Raw genomic sequence first — 19,560 nt, 5'->3', positions numbered from 1 at the left:
GGAAATCAGCTGATGGTGAAAAAGAGTTTATTTCGCTGTATTTAACTCTGTTCTGTGCCAATTTTCTTGCTTCTAGTTAGCATAAACGAACATCTAGATACTTTACTTATTTGGAACAAGGTCATTTTTCATTATACAACGACTTATGAAGTCGAAATATGGCTTGAATAAGTCTCGTTGTGAGCTAAATTATTTTTTTCGTTAACAGATTGTGTTGGGAGCATGCTTATTGCATAAAAAATAAAGACGTGATTCTGTTCGCTATTTTCACTATTTCATTGTGATACGATCTTTAAATCATTTACCTTTTATTTGGGTGAAAGCAACAGTAGAATTTGTTGTTTCAAGCCCAGTAATTTTTATTAAAATGATTTTATCTCTATTTTATCTGCAGTTGTTTGATGGCATAACTTTACTGTTTTATCTGCAGTTGTTTGATGGCATAACTTTACTGGAGTTTTATCCTTGTTGCCGATGCACGACAACAGTCATTAGCAGCTTGAACAGTTTTCTCAGCTTCAGCTACAACTTGGTTTAATTAACAGCATATTTCCTTGCCGATCTTTGATCTATACCAAATAAAGTTATTATAAAAATATATCTGTCCTATTCTACATAACGTCATTTATAACATATCTACAGTAATTGTTTACTATCGTATGACGGTTGAAATACACCAAACGGATGTTGCTGTTATCATTCGGTTGTACTTAGCAAAAAAGCAGAGTTCCCAAAGTCCAGGAACCTAACCCCCCTTACTCCTGTTATTTCATATGGGAAAAATATGTTTAAATAACGTGTTTTTAATTAACGCGAGCTCGCCAGGAATGTAACCCAGGCGTTAATTAAGAGGTGACTGTAATTTGTTCCACAGAATCCCGCAACAAAGTGGACCACAGAAATGTGAAACGCGTAAAACCGGGGGCCACTGTATTTCAAGGTCTTTCAGGTGTTGCCATGTTCGGTAATGCGTATCTGTCATGCTTCATTTTATTTGTTACCCACTGATAGTCTCCACATGGCCGCCATGTTCCGTCGGGTTTTGGTACCATGTGGAGGGAGGGATGCCCATGGACTCAGGGCTTTCTGGCATATTCCTGTCTTCTCCATTTCCCTGAATACTTGTTTGGCTTAGGCGAGTTTTTCTAAGGCCAAACATCTGAAGCGGGTGTGAACTTGGGGACCTTCTGTTTCTATGTGGTGCTGAAAGTTATGCTTTGCTGGTTTGTTTAAGTCGTGCTGCAGGTCGTCCATCTTTAAGGACCTCAGGGAACTCCTGTAGGAGGTGGCATATTTCTGGTGGTAGGATGGCTGATGTGATGGGTACAGTTTGTCATATCTGCTATTGTGGTGATATACGGTGGCGAGTTGCTTTATTAATTGTTGTGATGATGATGCAGGGGTGGTTTTCAGTATCAGTTGTTTTGATGCTACGTCCACCAGCAGGTTGTGTTTTTTTAGGAATTCTGCTCCAGAAAGTGCTAACGTTACATCTGCTTTGATGAATATCCAACTAGCCTTTCCTGTTGAATGAGTTTCATGGTCCGCCTCCTGTATATCTAGGGTGGTGCTCCGCTGGTGGTGGATATGTGGATGTTGGTGGATGGAGCAGGATTGAGTTGTTCATGCAGGCTAGCTGGCACAAATGATTTGCATGTCCCAATGTTGATGAGAAATTCAGTGTTCAACCCATCTGTTATAAAGAAGCGCTTTGAGCCTTTGTGTTCGTGCTTGGGAGACAAACAGCGGAAAGCAGGTGCAGCTTCTCTTACAAGGTAACCGGTCTGATTATCGCTGATGTTTAGTAGTAAGAGGGTTGCGTCAGCATGCAAACCACCTACATGGTTTTTTTTAGAACAGACAGCCTTTGTCACCTTTGCAGTTCAATAGAAGAATCACAGTCCCTCTGGAGGTTTGATTTTGTTTTGTCTGAATTTTTGGAGACGCTCTGCTTGCGGATGGGGGCAAAACCATCCCTTTGGGTCACTGTCGGATTTTTTGTCAGTTGACTGCTGGGACCGTCACGCTGCTGCTGCTGCTGCGATTTGCTGAGTGGGCTACGCTGTTTTGTAGTCCATGTACACTGCGTCAACCAATCTTTAGAATTCTCTGATGGGCATGGTGAAGGCGTTGGGCATGGCTGCCACTGTTTGGCAGGGCAGTTTTGTGAGGAGAACCTCTCTTACAAAGTCCAGGGTTGGCCATTTGAGGCGGGTGGCATTATCAGCTGACGTAATTGCTTGTAGACATGCGATGGTCACTTGTTTCCTGTGGCTGGCCCCCAATCGTCCAGAGACTTTTTGGCTCTTAGGGCAGGTGGCAAGCTGAAGGATGACTTCAGATGGGCCTTCAGTAATTTGTAGGTGATGGATTTGAAGCTCTGGAAGCCATTCTGCAACTTGTCCCAAGAAAGTCATCTGGCTAATTCGAGGACGGCGTCTGCTTTGCATACTGAGGAGGTGATATTCTTCGATTGGAAGATAGTCTCCACCCCGAAGAAGCTTGGCAATAGTCTCCGCCCTGAAGAACCAAGCTTCTGGATTGTGGGGCGTGAAGGGGGGCAGACGTATGGAGGCTGTGGCGGTGATGCTGTCGCTGGAGAGGCTGGCATCGTTGGGGCTGGCCATCTCCATGGTCACCAATGTGGCCAAGGTGCTGAGTAAGAAGCAGCATCTACAAACTTACTCATTTATTCAAAACAATAAACATAAGGGTCAAGGGCTCTTGCAAGCAGAAATGTAGTGCCTGACAACATGAAGCTAACAAAATAGAGATTAATATATATGGTAAACTGTGTTTGTTTGAGATTGGAGAATGGTACATAATTATATTTACAAGTTGTGAACGGAGTTCTGATAAATATAGCTGGAAAGCTTACATTGTATTGCTTCTATTAGGAATGATACATTTGACATGATTATGAACAACAGTGTATGTACATAAAAAGGATGCATGATGTCAGCTGTGTTTCTTATGTGTGTGTGCTTAGCACATATGACAGGAGATGCATATTGTGAGGAGCAGAAACCACTGGTTATCAGTTGTCTTCATCCCCAGTGCTATCCCTAAGCCAAGGAGTCAGTTGCCATAATGCGTCTCTAACTACCCCTTATTAAAAGCATCTTTTCTGCTACCCTTCTCCATATCCTCCTCACTATGATACTATCGAATCCTTTGCCTTCTTCTCAACCATCTACCTCTGACAGGCTCCTTGTCAACTCTCTCCACTAATCGCATCAGCAATGATTACTGTTCCAACACTTCTAATTTCTTAATTTTCTAACCTCTCTTGCACTGAGATCCCTAAATTCTACATGAGCATCCTCATTTCTGTTTGCTCCAGTTTCTGCTTTTTTAACCATACATCTTCACTAGTTTGATTATAATAAATTAGATTTTTATTGTTTTATTTTTTGATACCTCCCTCCATTCCCTCAAAACTGCTTTTAACATGCTTTCAACCTCAGCTTAACCACCTTTCACCCAGCTTAGTGTTAAATCTAGACCTCTTCTACATTGCATAGATGACCTATCCCCCTCCTGCTTGCTGGACACCATAACATCACTTTTACCCACATTTACCTTCGTACCACCCCATTCAAGAGATTCCTACCACCACTCTTACCATCCTGTGCAATTATTTTTTAGTCTCTGCCATCACCCGTTATAATTCCCATAGATTTTCATTCCTAACCTATCCCTTCACTCAACACATTTATAACCCGTGCAAACAAAGGGCAAAGTATCAATCATTCATGTAAACAACCTCTTAACTCCAGACATTTCAATTTTGCAACAGGCTATTTTTACATAGTCCTTGTTCTTTTATACTTAAGCCAACCTAACCAAACTTTTCTGGCATTTTTCCTCATCCTTAACCCCAAAACTCTACCTCGGTGGCTATTCTATCTAATGCTTTCTCTAGGTCTATATAGTATGCAAAGTAGAACATCTGACTACCATCCAGCCCCTTTTTTATGTAATTTATTATTATAAAGACTGTGTTGCCACTACCTCTGCCTCTAATGAAACAGTTCTGCTGCTCACCAGTCTTCACAAGTGTTCTTAATCTTTCAAGTATTCTTTCTAATATCTTCTGCAAATGTTCTGCTAGATTGATTCAGTTAGATGAAAGTCAAGAGCTTTCAAGGATTGGAAGGGAGGATGGCCAAGGTGCCAAGAATAACATATAGAAGTAGAAAGGGAAACTGAGGATATTGTAATTAGCACCTTGAGTTACAAAGGAGTTGAGTAAACAATTTGGTAAAAAGAAGGCGAAAGGATTATCAACAGAATATCAAAATCTGGGAAAAAGCAAAGATAAGGATCTGAGTCTGCCAGGCATCATCAAAGATAGGGAAGTAAATATCTTGCATATGGGTGGTGACATAAATGAACCTGGTCCAATTGTTGCAAACCTCTTTTAAACAGAAAGTGAAAATTGGGATTTTGGGAGATGAGGAGAGTGGAAGGGCCAGTGATGGAGATACAATTAAGAGACGTTAACAAGGCTATACATACATAAAATGAAGAGTGGAAAAATGGAATTTTCATATTAAAACTAATATTGTAATACCTACCTAAACACCTGAATTAGCCCTGGTCACCTGACCAGCCCGAACACCCCACAAAAATTACCAACACTTAGGTAAAATTTTAACTGCCAGCACTACCAACTCTGCAGGTAAACATTGTTACAGTCACCTGTCCGCGGTTGGCGGCGCTGCCGCCGGCCGACAGTGACTACTCCCGTCAATCGCTAAATCATTAATCATTTGACGAGGGGAGGAGGGTGGGTGTCATTCAGGTGTTCAGGTAGGTATTACAATATTAGTTTTAATATGAAAACTCCATATTGCAATACACCACCTGAACACCTGAATTTGCCCGATTTACAACATTTAATTGGAGGTGGGCTCATTCATTGTTTCAGCCCAATCTCTCAATGTACACTGGTATAAACTCATTAAACTATTACCTTGGATTAATACCATTAACTTACCTTCAATCAATGCTCAGGTGAGAAACAGAAGGAACAAGTACCTCAATGTTAGTCTGATCAGTAAGTCTCATCTTGGTCACGTCTAACCTCCCATGAAGTATCATAAACTTCTCATGTGTGGAGGGGAACTACACACCTCACATGTGGTTGTATAGCCTCCCATGTATAGAGGATAAGTCCCAAGGGCAGATCCTTCCAGAAACCTCCCATGTGGTATCATATACCTCTAACGTATGGAGTGGAACTAAACATCTCCCATGTGGCTGTTAGCCTCCCATGGATGGAGAACAAGTCCCAAGGGCAGATCTTTCCTGATTTCCACTGAAGGCGAGTGATGAATCCAGAAGTCGTGATGAGGGAGCTGAGCTGCTGCAAAAGAACATACTTACCAGGGATAGTACACCAAACCCAGTCAAAACCAGAAAAGTAGGCAGACTAATCTACAAAAAATGAGAAATCAATAAAACTACTACTTCCCCTACCGATCCCGCGCTAATTGCTGACTAACCTAACACTAAATTAGCTGCTATGAACGGCCCTAGCGAGTAACCGCTCTCTGAAACGAACTGTACATCTCTCAAGCAGAAAGAAGTGAATACCGACACTGATTTCCAAGATGTCACTTCCAAAATCCTGCTTACTGAGAAATTCCTCAGGAAGGCTGATGACAATGCTACACTCCTGATACTATGCGCTCTAGGTCGCGGAACATCGTTTCCCGAGTGTGTCTCTGGGAAGAGATTGGGAGATTACTTCCCTTAAGAAAAAACTGATTGCCTTTTTCGATAGCGGTCTTGAAGGTTTCCTGGGCGAAACGAATAGTGACTGCGGTCGCAGCAATAATTTGGCAGTGCGCGACAGGTAGTATTTAAATGCTCTCACTGGACAAAGAGCATTTTGGCAACATCACCTCTGACGAAATCCTTGAGAGACGAAACCTTAAACTCTCTCGGAAGGGGGTTAATTTCAGACTGACTTTGCCACAAATTCCAGAAGATACAAGAGATACAAATCCTTCCCTGCAAATGAAATTGATCTCGAGACAGCCTGAATTTTCCCAACTCTTTTAGCCGTAGCCAGCAATATTGAAAACAAGACTTTCTTAGTAAGTTCTTGTAAGGACAAACTCTCCAGAGGTTCAAAGGCTTGCGAGCTTAATCATTTTAGAATATCCACTAAATCCCATGGAGAGGCCCGAAGCAGAACAATCGGTTGTTTGATCTTAAAAGATATGAGATCACGAAGGACCCTACTATTAGAAATCTCTGGTAAATGAAACCTAAAGGCGCTTGCTAGCATGGACCTGTAGCCTGTAATAGTAGAGTAAGAGAGAGACTTGGATTTCCTGAAGAAAACAAGAGAATCCGCCACCTTTGCTGTCGTAGGGCGGGAAATACTATGCCCTTGTCCCCTGCACCATGTACGGTACATCGCCCAACTTCCTCAGGCACATAGAAAGTTGTCGAGCCACTCTTTCTGAAAGACCAGACTATCGGGCTGCTCGCTGCACAGTCTCCATGCAGCTAGGTTGAGCACAGGAAGTTTCTTGTGATAATGATAAAAATGAGGCTGTTTGAGAAGATCCTTCCTTCGTGGCAGGAGGATCAGAGGTTCGGACAGCACTTCCAAGAGATCCAGGAACCATGGTCTCTAAGGCCAAAACGGAGCAATTAGGGTCATCTCCGTATTCTTGCACCCTCTTAGCTTTGCCAGTACCTGATGAATGAGGCCGAACTGAGGGAAGGAGTATACTTGTAGATTGTCCCACGGGTGGAGCATAGCATCTGTCCCGCAAGACATAGGGTCTGCTACCAGAGAGAAATATACCGGGAGACGATAGTTCAACCTTGTGGCAAACAGATCCACCATGGCTGGCCACTTCTTTAACAGTGATTGGATTAGCTCTTGCGCTAATGTCTATTCTCTTCCTCAGACTTCTTTCAAATGGCTCAGCGCATTTGCTAGGACATTGAGCTTTCCTGCAGTGAACTGCGGAAGTAATGAGGTCTTGCAGCTTTTGCACCAACGTAAGATTCTCTGCGCGATGATGTTCAGGGTTGGTGACCTTGTACCTCCCTCTCTCTTTAGGTAAGCTAGTGCCGTAGCGTTGTCTGAAAAGAGTGCTACGGCTTTGATCTTTGAAGCTTAACAGAGCCTCCTCTATGGCTCTTAATTCTCGAAAATTTATTGACTCCTCCCGATCCGAAACCCTCCAAAGGCCCTTGGCCTGAGCTTCCTCCAGGGTTGCGCCCCAACCCTGATTCGAGGCATCTGAATACAGATGTACATCCGGAATCGGGAGGGCAAGACTTACGCTGGTGGTCTGATGAGCCTCTTCTGACCACCACTGAAGATCCTCAAGGCAGGAATCGTCCCAGATTATCACTGTGTTCTCTTCCCGAAAGTCCCTGCGATTCCCGAGACGTACCTGCAGAGAACGCATCCGGAGACGAGGGTCTGGAACTAGAAGGGACAGAGATGACATCTTTCCCAGAAGACTTCTCCATTCTTTTGCATGTTGCGCTTTGTCCGAGAGGAAGAGCTTGACTTGTCTCATAATCGACCGCACTCATTCTCGAGTCGGGAAAGCCTTCAAAAGAGGCGTCTGAATCTCCACACTGAGATAGGTAATAGTCTGAGAAGGGAACAGGAAACTCTTCGTCATGTTGATACGAATCCCCAATGTCTCGCAGAGCTTTAGAAGGAAGTTCCTTGCTCTGAGAGCCTCCTCCCTGGAAGAGGCTGGGATTAGCCAATTGTCCAGGCACATCCTCATGCGGAAGCCCTGACAATGCATGATAGCAGAAACAGGAGCCATCACCCTTGTGAACACCTGAGGTGCTGTGGTTAGTCCAAAACAGAGGACTTTGAACTGGAAGGTTTGCAGTGGACCCGAGAAACAAAGGAATCTCCGAGATTCCGGAGGTACTGGAACTTGGAGATATACATCCTTGAGGTCCACTGACACCATCCAGTCATGTTTTCAGACTGACCTCAGCACCGACCGAGTCGTTTCCATACAAAACTTTGTGGAAACGATGAAACGGTTCAGGCCCGAAAGATCTATGATGGGCCTCCAAGAACCGTCCGCCTTGGAGGTTATGAAGATTCAACTGTAAAAGCCCGAAGTGGGGGAGCTAGTTCTAACTCTCCCTCGTCCCACAAGGAACGAATCTCCATCGCCACCCAACTCTCCACACCCCACTTCTCCCAGGTTGTTACGAAGGGGGACAAACAACCACCTACTGACGTTGACAAGGGCGGTGTCTCCTATCTCCGAAAACCCTTCTTGCTAGAAGAGGGTTTGGAGGGAGCAGACGAAGGTTTGGATGAAAACCTGACTTTCTTGGGAGACCTGGCCGGGGAAGATGAACCGGAGTGCTTACCTGGCGATGGTGCATGCACACCTTTAGGGGACCTAGTGCTCTGAGCAGCCACCCGAATAATGGCTTGCTGAGACACGACTACTGACGTGGAGGAAACAAAATTCACCATGGATGATACATCCTCCTCCTTGAAGAGAGTTTCACAGAGAGCCAACAGAGTCCTGGACAAAACTCGCTTGTGAATATCTGGGAAATGAGGTGGGAGATGGCCCAGATAAAGGTCCCTCCTCTTCTTGTCAACAAAGGTAGTGCAACTATCCGAGACGTTCACTTGATGAGCTAAGCCCATCGACACCAACGTGATGAGGTTATCAAACAAAACAGGATCAGGAGTCTACCTGTCCCGTTTTAAGAAACCCATGAGGCCCAAGAGCATCCACATAGTATGCAACAGAGCTTCGGACTGATTCCTAAAGGTGTCTTCAAGTAGGGCTGCTTCTCTCGCCGAAATACCAATGAGTCTGTTACCTGCAGGGACCTTTGAAGGAGTGCCTCCACCGATTCGTTCATAGGTACTTTGAAAGCCCGAAGAAGGGTTACCCACCACGCCATACAATGGCTTACGACTGGGAATAAGAGCCGAGTCCTACCTACCCGCCCCCACTACCGCAGCTAACGAGAGTCCGCCTCCATCAGGGCTTGTTCTACACGCCCAGACCAAGGCAACTTGCATGATGGATGCGAAACCAGTGGTTTGGTCGAGAAAAGTACTACAAACATATTTTGGCTAGGTTTAAAGGGTTCCTCATCAACTTTCGACTGAGGAAACAGAAGGTGAATGAGGTTTATTATTCTTCGATACTCGCTGTCTACCGTCATCGGACAGCCAGAAAATTTTTTCTGCATCATTCGAATACACCTAAGCGGAAGGAGAAGCTGAGGCAAGACTGACTTCCAGAATATCACCCTGACGGGACAGAGGACCTAACTTTTCCTGACCTACACCTAAGGACTGAACATCGGGAGAAATGAAACCTGGATTTGAGCCAACCACAAAAGGTTGTGCAATATCAACACCTCTACCAAGAGATGCGGAAGCTACCGACCGATTTAAGCAAAACACCACTGGAGCTGTGCAGACCTAGCACTAAACGACCTTGATTCAACAACCTGGATTAAACCGAACTAATATCCAAGGGCGATCTTCCCCGAACATGCGAAGAAGCCACATCCCCTGCGCGAACGTCTACCACCACTGAATACGAAACATCCTCGCGTAACCATCCTTGCTGAGCAACCATCAGACCCGACAAAGTCCAGAAACCTGGAGGTCCTGTTACCAAACCCGACACCAAATTAACTCCAGTACCTAATTCCAGCAGAATATCTCCTACCTTAGGAAGGAAGGACGGAGAAGGGAAATCAGAGGAAGATACACTGGGAACTACTCTCGGTCCAGTGATCGCAGAAGGGGGACAGGTAACCGAGGCACCTTCCGCACCAACGCTGAAACCAGCGGAAGACAAAGGGATACCGAAAGAAGTAACCTGCGAAGGCAGGGAAGACGTCAACACCTCACCCGCACGGGAAAAACCTGCGGAACACAAACAGCCGCGTTAGAAGCAGAAGCAAAAGTATTCTCATAAGGGAAAAACCAAAGGAGAAGGCAAGGGACCCCCCCCCACTGAGGCGGGGCTGTCGAATGATCTGTGACTGAAGCAGAAACCCCCAAAACCGGGGGAAGAGAAACTGACAAATCCGGGGATATAGAAGGGTTAGTAGAAGCCATCCTTTTAAGGGAAAGAAAATAAATTGAATCCTTACCGCCTTGAATATCTAGATACATATTGTTACAGACTTCAGGGAAATTCTTAAGAACATGGTCTTGAATATTACTGAAACCCAAAAGAAAACACTGCCTAACCAAGGACCTATAAACCTGTGAAAGGCCTAAGAGATCACCATTATAGTCAGCTAAATTGAATTGAGCAACGCTCAAGGAACCCTCATAGGGTAAAGGTTCTGAAGTACTTCCAGACGGAAAGGGAACCTTTGAAGAGGAGGGGGCCATTCAGAGTATGTACCGCTGACGGAACAGAGTCGAAACTCCCAGAAGGAGGAAGGCCAGACTTCACCTTCAGCACAGTATTGGGCGGGAACAAACAGATCTCTGGATCCAATGGGGATCCTAACCTAGCAGGACTAATCTGAAGGCAAATGCCCCTGGAACCGTGCCTCGCTTAGCTGATCCCTAACACTCTTAGTTGTCTTCGTCTTTCCTATTTCTGATTTCATTTTCAGACTTACGTTTTCAGGGGAATAAGGGAATTCTGCAGCGGACACTGCCTGCTCCTCGCCAGGGGGGACGGTAGTTCCTACCCTTTCGGATATTGGCTCCCCATTACCCCCGGCACCCGTCAGGGTTGGTTCCAGAACAGGCAGGGGAGTTGGATGAGAGCAGTTAGTAAATTGTTCCCTATTGCTAACTTTCATCTCGTCCTGCAACTTTGACATCAGTGTAGTAAATAAACCAGGCATGCTCGAGGTCAAAATATCCTCCAACTTCTTATACAGAACCAACTCCAAATCACTAAAATCTTCTACCTTGGGTTTAGTCGCTGAAACTACCCTACCTTTACTCTTTGAAGCAAGAGCTTTCCTATGCTTAATGTATGCCTGCATCTGATCCATAGACCAGTCCTTCCACTCGTCACATCTACGACCTAAATTGTATTGAATTTTCCTACATGAAATACACAGGGAATGTCGATTGTATTTGAGTGTACTCATCCTCCGTTTGCAGGCGGTACAGGAGCGATGAGTTGCTGCATCTTCACTGGGATGGTCTGGAGGAGTCTTAGTTGGGGGAGGATCCTTTCCAGTTGAGTCCAGTTTATGGTCCGAGTCCATGATCATCAATCAAGTAGAGAAAAGCCAAGGCGAAATCCAAAACAAGCAAAGGGCATCAACAATCTTATCCAACACAGTAGGGGGTCAGGCTGTAACCAAAGGTTCGCACACTGCAAGAAACGTCTTGACAGGTGAGCGAACAAAAAGCGATTGACGGGAGTAGTCACTGTCGGCCGGCGGATGGCAGCAGCGCTACCAACCGCAGACAGGTGACTCGGTAACAATGTTTACCTGCAGCGTTGGTAGCACTGGCAGTTAAAATTTTACCTAAGTGTTGGTAATTTTTGTGCGGTGTTGTTCCGGCTGGTCAAGTGACCAGGGCTAATTCAGGTGTTCAGGTGGTGTATTGAAATATGACAGGTCCATCTGAGGTGTAAACTGAAATGTGGAAAGATAGTACTTGGTTTAGAAGGGAAGAATGGATACTGGAACTGTTGAGGCACTCTGGGAAGAGGAAGTAATGCCAAATCACTGGTAAAGAAGTCCAAGGGGAAATGTGCTTATAAACAGAGTGGATATATTATGGAGTGTAGTAATTATACATAGATGAAGCAAACTAACAACATTTGTTGAAGGATTTAGAAAGCATATTTGATGAGAGATTAAGAGCACTTGTGAAGACAGATGAGCAACGGTATATTTTCAGTAGTGGGAAAGGTAGAATTGATGCTGTCTTTAATATAAGACAGTTACAGGATAAGGGGATGAAAGGTAATTGAAAGTTCTCTCTGCATTTATAAACCAGAGAAAGCTTTAACAAAAGCCCAAGGGAGGTAGTGTTTAGGTGTTTAAGAAAGAAGAAAGTGTCAGAAAAGTTGGTCAGGTTTTTGAAATGATGTACAAAAGAACAGGGATTGCACTAATAACAACAGACTGGTGAAACAGAAATATTTAAAGCTATAACTGTTTTACATCCAGGATGAGCACTTGGCCCATTCCTGTTTGTATTGGTTAAGTATGTATTAAGTGAAAGGATTAGAATTGAAAATCTATAGCAATCATTATATGCTGATTACAGCAGAGACTGAAAAGGACTGCACAGAAGGGTAAGCAAGTGGCAGGAATCTCTTGAATGGGGTGGTATGAAGGTAAATGTCGGTAAAAGTGGGGTAATGGTGTCCAGCAAGCACGGAAGTGATGCATTATTTCTACTATAAGATATAAGAGGCCTAGATTCAAGACGTAGGATACTTTGAGTACTTGGTATCTACTTCAAGCCAGGAAGGAGGTGTGAAGCTGAGATTGAAAGCAAGATAACTGCAGCTTAGTGGAAATGGAGGGAGGTAGCAGGGATAGTGTGTGACAATGTAATGTCAAATAGAGTAAAAATGTCCACTGGAATGTAACTACGTGTGTGTGAGATGGTGTATGGGTTAGAAACACTGAGTATTGGAAGGAGGAAGAGAACCTAAAGCAAAAAGAAACGAGGGTGATGAGCATATGAAGGAGGAAGAGAGCCTAGAGCAAAGAGAATCGAAGGTGCTGAGCATGGGAAGGAGGAAGAGAACCTAGAGCAAAGAGAAACGAAGGTGCTGAGCATGGGAAGGAGGAAGAGAACCTAGAGCAAAGAGGAAAACGCGGGTGCTGAGTTGGATCTTGGGGATCTTACTGCGTGTGGGGGTAAAAAATTAAGAAATTAGGAGTGCAACGAATGAAAAAGATTACTGATGTGAAAGGAGAGTCGATATTGAGATGGTTCGGGTGTGGTAAAGGATGAGTAGGAGACAGACGTGAAGACGACTTGGATGGAAACTGTTAGGGTAGAAAGCAGAGAAGAAGGAAAGAGGTAACACAGCATTATCAAGTGAGTTATGCAAGATGTGGAGAGGGGTTGCAGAGAAAGATGCTTTTAACAAAAATGTTTAGAGAAGACACATTATGGCGACTGATTCCAAGCTTAAGGATGGTAATTGGGTTGAAGAAGATATTTGATGACCACCTGACTAACCCAGATCTTGTCTTTGGTTTTTCCTTGACTGATATTTAGTAAATATCTTCTTCACATTCCTTTTTATTCAACTTTCTTTTCAGCTCCTCTCTTGCTCTTCCAGTAGCTATGCACAATATTCTTCACATAGTCAATAATTAGGCCTTTAAATAAAATATTAGCTGGATCAGCTCGTGAGGCAACTTCTTGGAATCTATTACAATCCTCAGTAGGACCAGCTTTCATTTTCTAGATGTTTTAGTGTACACTTGCCTATTGTCTGATCTGGTCTGGATGATAAAGATGAGATTGATTCCACTGTGGAGAATTTGTTTCACTGTCCTCGACTGAATACATACTTTACACATCAACATGGACATGAACTTCAGCTTCCCTTGAAACGGTATAGCTCTCTGTATGTGTGTGTAAGTGCAGAGTATAGTGGTGTTTTCCTCCAATGTGCAGCTGCAAATAAACGAAGTAATTCTGGCTGTGATGGGTTATGTTTAGAACATTTCCAGCTTCTTAAATGATCGTTTTTTTAGTCTTCAATAGTGAGCCCTCACAATTTGTGAGACAGCATATACATACTCAATGTGTACACAATGAAAGTGTGTGCACACACACTCACTCTCTCTCTCTCTTGTTTTGCACTGTTGCTGCACCTGCAATCAGAATTGCCAATTTTAGGTGTGAACGTCATTAAATTCCCACAGAAATATTGTGTGAGCTATAATTATAATTTTACAAAATAAATTTATTAGAAAAATCATATGTAACTTTGTAAAATTTACGATTGTCTTGTAAAAGAGGCCCCACAAGGTATGGTAAATAGTAGTAGTAATTTTCAACTACTTATCAAAGTTAGGGAAAATTTTTTACAATATTTTTCTTACACCATGTGCATTTCCATATCTTCCTCTTTCTATTGAGGTGTTTTTTTTTTTTCTTAAATTGGCCAACCTCAAAATTTTGCCGGCCTGGGGTGCTGCAGATTTATTACCCCATCCATTAAGGGTTAAAGTATCTCATATTCTGTCCTCCCTACTCCAATACCAATAGTAAATACCAAACATGTATCTTCAGATTTAATATAACCTATGTAGTGTTGGAGGCAAAGGGGGAAGCCAAACTGATCAGTGTTTTGACATTAATCAATCTTTTATTAGCAGCACCTGTTATTAAATAACCCTTTTTAACCAATGCGGAGACTGCTAAAATATTTGAGAAATTATGTAAGAATAAAAAACATTGAATGTAATTTTTCATGGTCACCATTATCACTTTCACAAGGCAAGGCCTACATAGGAACTTTGTTCCTACAACAATGGGTCTTATACTCTTAACAGTTTGGGACAAGACCCCATTGCTTAAGTTTTCTGCATTTAGCTATATGCTGCAAAGTCATTTTTAAGATTCAGTCTGTGTTCTTCAGTGTCCTGTTCAGCAATCAACAGTTGTCACTGTGTATTAAGAGACATTCAGTCCTCATCCTCAAAGTTTGTACACTTAATTACCTATCAAACAAATTCAAAATCTTATCCAAGAACCAGCTTACTCTTAATCAAAGACAGTCTTTACTGTTGCATATTTGATCCCCAGTTCCACCATTTAAGAAAAATAGCGAAAGCTTGAATCAGTAGTACCCCAATCATTCATTTTAGCAACTCTGAAGATCCTTCAGTCCCCATAAGCTAAAGATGGACAGCCATACCTTGTCTAGAACACTGTTCTCATGACTTACCTGTCATAAATCAAAGCACTGATCACTGCTGAGCAGTCACTGCAGCCTTTGCCCATAGTAAACCCATCCTGCTACAATGGTAAAGTTAGGTAAGGTGATACTCCATTCCCTCTTTGAGAGATCTCTCTGTACCATCAGGACTAAGAACACAGGTGTTAATAGACTAATTAATTATTCATCAAAATGGACTTCCCCTCATGCTAGTATTGGTTATTTAAAACAGCAGTCAGGCTTGCTGACCAGTGTCCCATCAAAACCATCTTGGGACTTGGTAATGTCTACTAGTGGAGCATTCTAATTCCCCTCTTCATGAATTCTTCCTTCAAGGTGGTCTGGTTTATGACAGCCTGTCACCGAGAATGTTCAGCCTTGATTAACAAGGCATGAAGTGACCTGTTCCCATTTTCATATAATTAGCAAAACTAATCATGAAACTTGATTGAATGTTGTAGAATTGTATAAACATTTAGTTATGAAAGAATTTAGTGCATTACTACATCTTTCATTACTAACAAAATTCAGTGAAGTAATACTTACATCAGAGCCTTGCATCATACTTGTATTCAGTCCATGCTTCAAATATTCCTTTCCCTTCCTTCTATCCTGTTTGTCTGGATCCCTTATTTGGTTCCTAAGCTGCCTTAAATCTTGACCTTTCATGATACCACTACACGCCCAGCTGGATGATAGACACCGAGCTCCTGCAAGGAAGGCTGCCAAAGAAGAGATAATTTTTAGTGCTAAACTGACAAGCCAAGACAGAACTGTATTTTTTCTTCCAAACTAAGATATATCTGAGTACGTAGGTTGAAGGCACAGCTGTTATCAGGCCCATAGTCTTAAAAAGAAAACACACAAAACAGTAGTGTAACCTAACATTACTCTTCAGGGTTACCTTACACCTGTGTACTGTGCATCCTTCTCGGTAAGTCACTGCAAAGTTCGCTTCTGTAATGGAGTGATGTACAGCTTACACTAAGAAGAGATGACATTAGTCACCTATATTCCAGGAGCTTGGGGACTCCCTTATCTTGCTTTCTCCCTGGAAGGTGACCAATGTGCGTTAGTATATAGTCCTTTCACGACCACAAAAAAATAGGACTGAAAAATCTTTTGTCACACCTAGGTTTACAAGAGTGAAAATACCCTGTTTAAAGTTTTATCTATGAACATAAATAATGGAAGATGAAGACATACTTTGAATGTTGTCCACTAATCATTTTTTTCAAATTTTGTGATTTTTGTTCATTCTTTATACAAATGAAAATTAGTTTAAAAGTTATACAAGCATTTTATAAGATGTTGTCTTACGAAGGTTTGAAACTAATTTCTGTGAAATTTCATTTGTTTTCACTGAATTGACAAACTTGATAAATTAAATTCTTGAATCCAGACTCGCAGAAAAGTGTTGTTCAAACTCTTCAGCCCCACCCTCCCACCTTTCAGCTTATAACTTTCCTGTAAATGAGAGATGTGTGTGCACTTGTAAGTTGTGTAATATCAACAATGATCGATTGATTTGTGGCTATTAAAACTGGTGCCACAATATCCAGGTTGTTGACGCTGTAATACATACTAACAAATTGTTCCAAGTTTCAGTTTAGGCTATTTATAACTACACCTTAATTCCTTTAATGTAATTCTTGTGAAGATTTATTAAAATTCTAAATACAGGCAGTCCCCTCTTACCAGCAGCATCGGTTTACGGCGATCCGGTTTTACAGTGCTTGTCTAGTGACACCATTAACCAGATTTTCAGCGCCAGTAAGCAGTTTATCAGCGTCGGTAAGCAGTTTATTGGTGCCGATCTCCAGTTAGCGGTGCCTTTAAGTCAGTGTTTCTTAAACTTTCTTGTGCAGCAGACCCCTTATTATGATTATTTCCCTCATGGGTTTAAAAGTGTTTTCATGGTATAATATATACTGTAGTACTAAAATTGCTACTGAATTATTTATTAATGGCTTATTTTTAACATAAATGTTTACATTTCACAATGTTATTAATTTTGCAATTTTGCCCAAAAATTTTAGTGAACTTAACAGCAACGGTTTCTCCTTACATTATCCTGAGGACCCCCTTGGAACACCCCTGGGGGTCCACGGACCACACTTTAAGAAACACTGCTTTAAGTAGTTAATCAGTGCTATTATTGCCTATTTTCAGTTAGCGGCACTTGGCGGGGAACTTAAATCCACCAATAACCGGGGACTGTCTGTAGGTCTCTTTGCCATTTTCAACAATTATATCAATTGCTTAGAGTGGTAATAAACAACAATTTTTTCTTTAACCAATTTTTTTCTAACTTTCAGGGAGCTGTATTCATCTATGACCCTGGTGGAATTCGTGAACAGATTACTGAAGAGAAGACCAATTGTGTTCTTCAATCCAAGTGATGTTTATCTACTTCAAGATGGTACTGAAGGCAGTGAAGGCTTTGAAAATATTGGACATTCTCATGAATCTCCTAAATTAAGTATTACTGAATACATGAGCTATGATGAAATAAAAATATCTGCTCTTGTATGTGTTTCCTCAAAGTCTTTTTTCATAAATGATGGAAGTCGTCATAATAGAGGTGTTCCAGGGCCTGCTGGTAGTTTCCAGCAAGAGGGTGTTATTGTTGGCATGGTTGGTGCTAGATTTGAAAGAGCAGGTGTAATGGAATACCAAGATTGTGCAATTACTCCAGAGCAGAATACTAATGACCGGGGTTATGGTAATGACCCTCCAGAAAAACGTTGGTTAGTCAAAGAGTGGGGTAAGCTTTGGAACAACAGTACATTACCAACCTGGGAAGAAGCTGAAGGTGATGATTTTCTAACAGTTGTCTCCAGAGTGAAGCTCAATACCAAAGTTTATAAAGCTAGAATTCAAATGTCTGCACAACTTCTGTTAATAGAAGCAAGTTCTCGTGCTGCTGCTGCTGGTCTAAAGGCTTATGTCCATGTGGTAGGACTTGGTCTTGGAGTTTGGCAAGTGTGCCATCAACAGAATGATCTCTTTGTTGAGGCATGGGGAGATGCTCTTGCTTCTGTTGATACAACACACATTGGATATGTAGATTTTAGCTGGATAAAGGCAACAAGCTGTCATGGTGCTACTGAAGGGGAAAAATTTCCAAATACTGAAGTCATTCTTCATTTCTCCCAGAGAGCATTACACGCACCAGTACCTGAAGGAACACTGCTAGTTGACAGCTATGCTTGGGATGGTAACTCTCTACCAGGAAATGAGTACTGGAAGGGTATGCTATCAGCATCAGGAGATCCTGCAGCAGCCTGTTCTTCCCAGATTGCAGAACTACATAATTCACTTATTAGTCCACTAGTAACAGCTGAAAATTTACATATTGCCTCAAGCCACGGTGTAGAACATATAGCTCAGTATGCAAAACGTTTTCTTGAAAGGTAATTTTCCTAATGATGCAAGTTTTTCAAAAATACAGAACTGTTTTCTGTAAATCTTGGCATTATACAGTACAGGTTCTTGATTTGTTACTGTTTTAATAAACAAATCACCCCATAATGCCAGCAGTGACTTACATAGTGCTTTTTTCACTACTGTTCTTGTGCTGTTTTCACGGTTCTTGTGAGACCTCATCTCCTATACTCTTTCTTATTTATTTGTGAGCTCATCTTGTAAATATGAAAAATACCTAAAACATTTCTGACATGTTCCTAATTTCATTATCATTACAATATGATTGCTATGTGTATAACTTATAAAACAAAACCTTTTAAAATAAAATTAAAATTTTAGGTTTTCAAGTTATGAGGACATTAACTACATAGTATTTTATAGTAACTTTCTGGGTAGAAACTATAAAAAGGTAATGAGGTTTGGTGTACAACTTTAATACTAATAAGGTACCTGTCAGAATGACCTCAAACTCTGTGAACTTTGACGCTCAACGATCTGAGAGATTATTGTAAATGTTATCATTTCCTCTTCACAATAAAGAACGATTATCTAATAACAGTATTCAGACTTACCATAATGCATGACTAACAATACCAATACAGTAATGTATATCTCAAAAGTATGTATATTTCATTCTTTCACTTTGTATTCTAAACTAAAAAATAAAAGTAAAAACTTACCATTACGAGTTTTGTAGCCTATAACATTAAAACATAACTTAAAATTGGTGCTCGTTATGCTTCCTGTAGATGTACCATAATTTATAATATAAAATAAGTTACATAATGTTAAGTCTTTACCATGAGTAATACAGGCTAAATGTATAAATATTGCATGAAAGATGGTGTATCTGGAGATTGCAAACCTACCACTCCTTTGGTTCAATGTGCTATTAAATCTGGCTAAGTAACCTAACCCATTATAAATGTGTAGTTAGTCAGTCTAGTAGCTTCTCTTGGCTTCACTAGACCATAAGCAAAGGTTAAGTTACAAAATATTTTTTAATACTTTTTCCTATATTGTACACATGATGAATGTGCGTAAAATAGCATCACATATTTATGAGGTCTGAGTCCCAATAGAAGGTGGGCATATAACATAGGCTCATTTAATCATTCACTAGTTTCGTCACTGGTGGTGGTGTACTCAGATTACACTGGCCTTAAGTCAACATGGGGCCTTGCTCTCATGCGTTATATTTCAACCTCTGATACAGAGAAACTGTATTTCT

At 41.8% G+C, this 19,560-nt stretch overlaps 1 protein-coding gene across 14 annotated transcripts in view; it reads left to right on the top strand.

Moving 5' to 3' along the window:
- LOC135219248 (uncharacterized) overlaps positions 1-19,009 on the top strand; it is a 114,644-nt gene extending 95,635 nt beyond the window's left edge. For all 14 annotated transcript variants that reach the window (XM_064255853.1, XM_064255855.1, XM_064255852.1 and 11 more), the window contains one exon: positions 17,219-19,009. In XM_064255853.1, the coding sequence (XP_064111923.1) occupies positions 17,219-18,320 (1,102 nt within the window). In that variant the 3' untranslated portion in view covers positions 18,321-19,009. The remainder of the gene's footprint in view (positions 1-17,218) is intronic.
- The last annotated feature ends 551 nt before the right edge of the window (positions 19,010-19,560 follow it).

Source organism: Macrobrachium nipponense, chromosome 1 (genome assembly GCF_015104395.2).
Source record: "Macrobrachium nipponense isolate FS-2020 chromosome 1, ASM1510439v2, whole genome shotgun sequence".
NCBI classification, from domain to species: domain Eukaryota; kingdom Metazoa; phylum Arthropoda; class Malacostraca; order Decapoda; family Palaemonidae; genus Macrobrachium; species Macrobrachium nipponense.
This window is presented reverse-complemented; position numbering and strand designations above follow the sequence as displayed.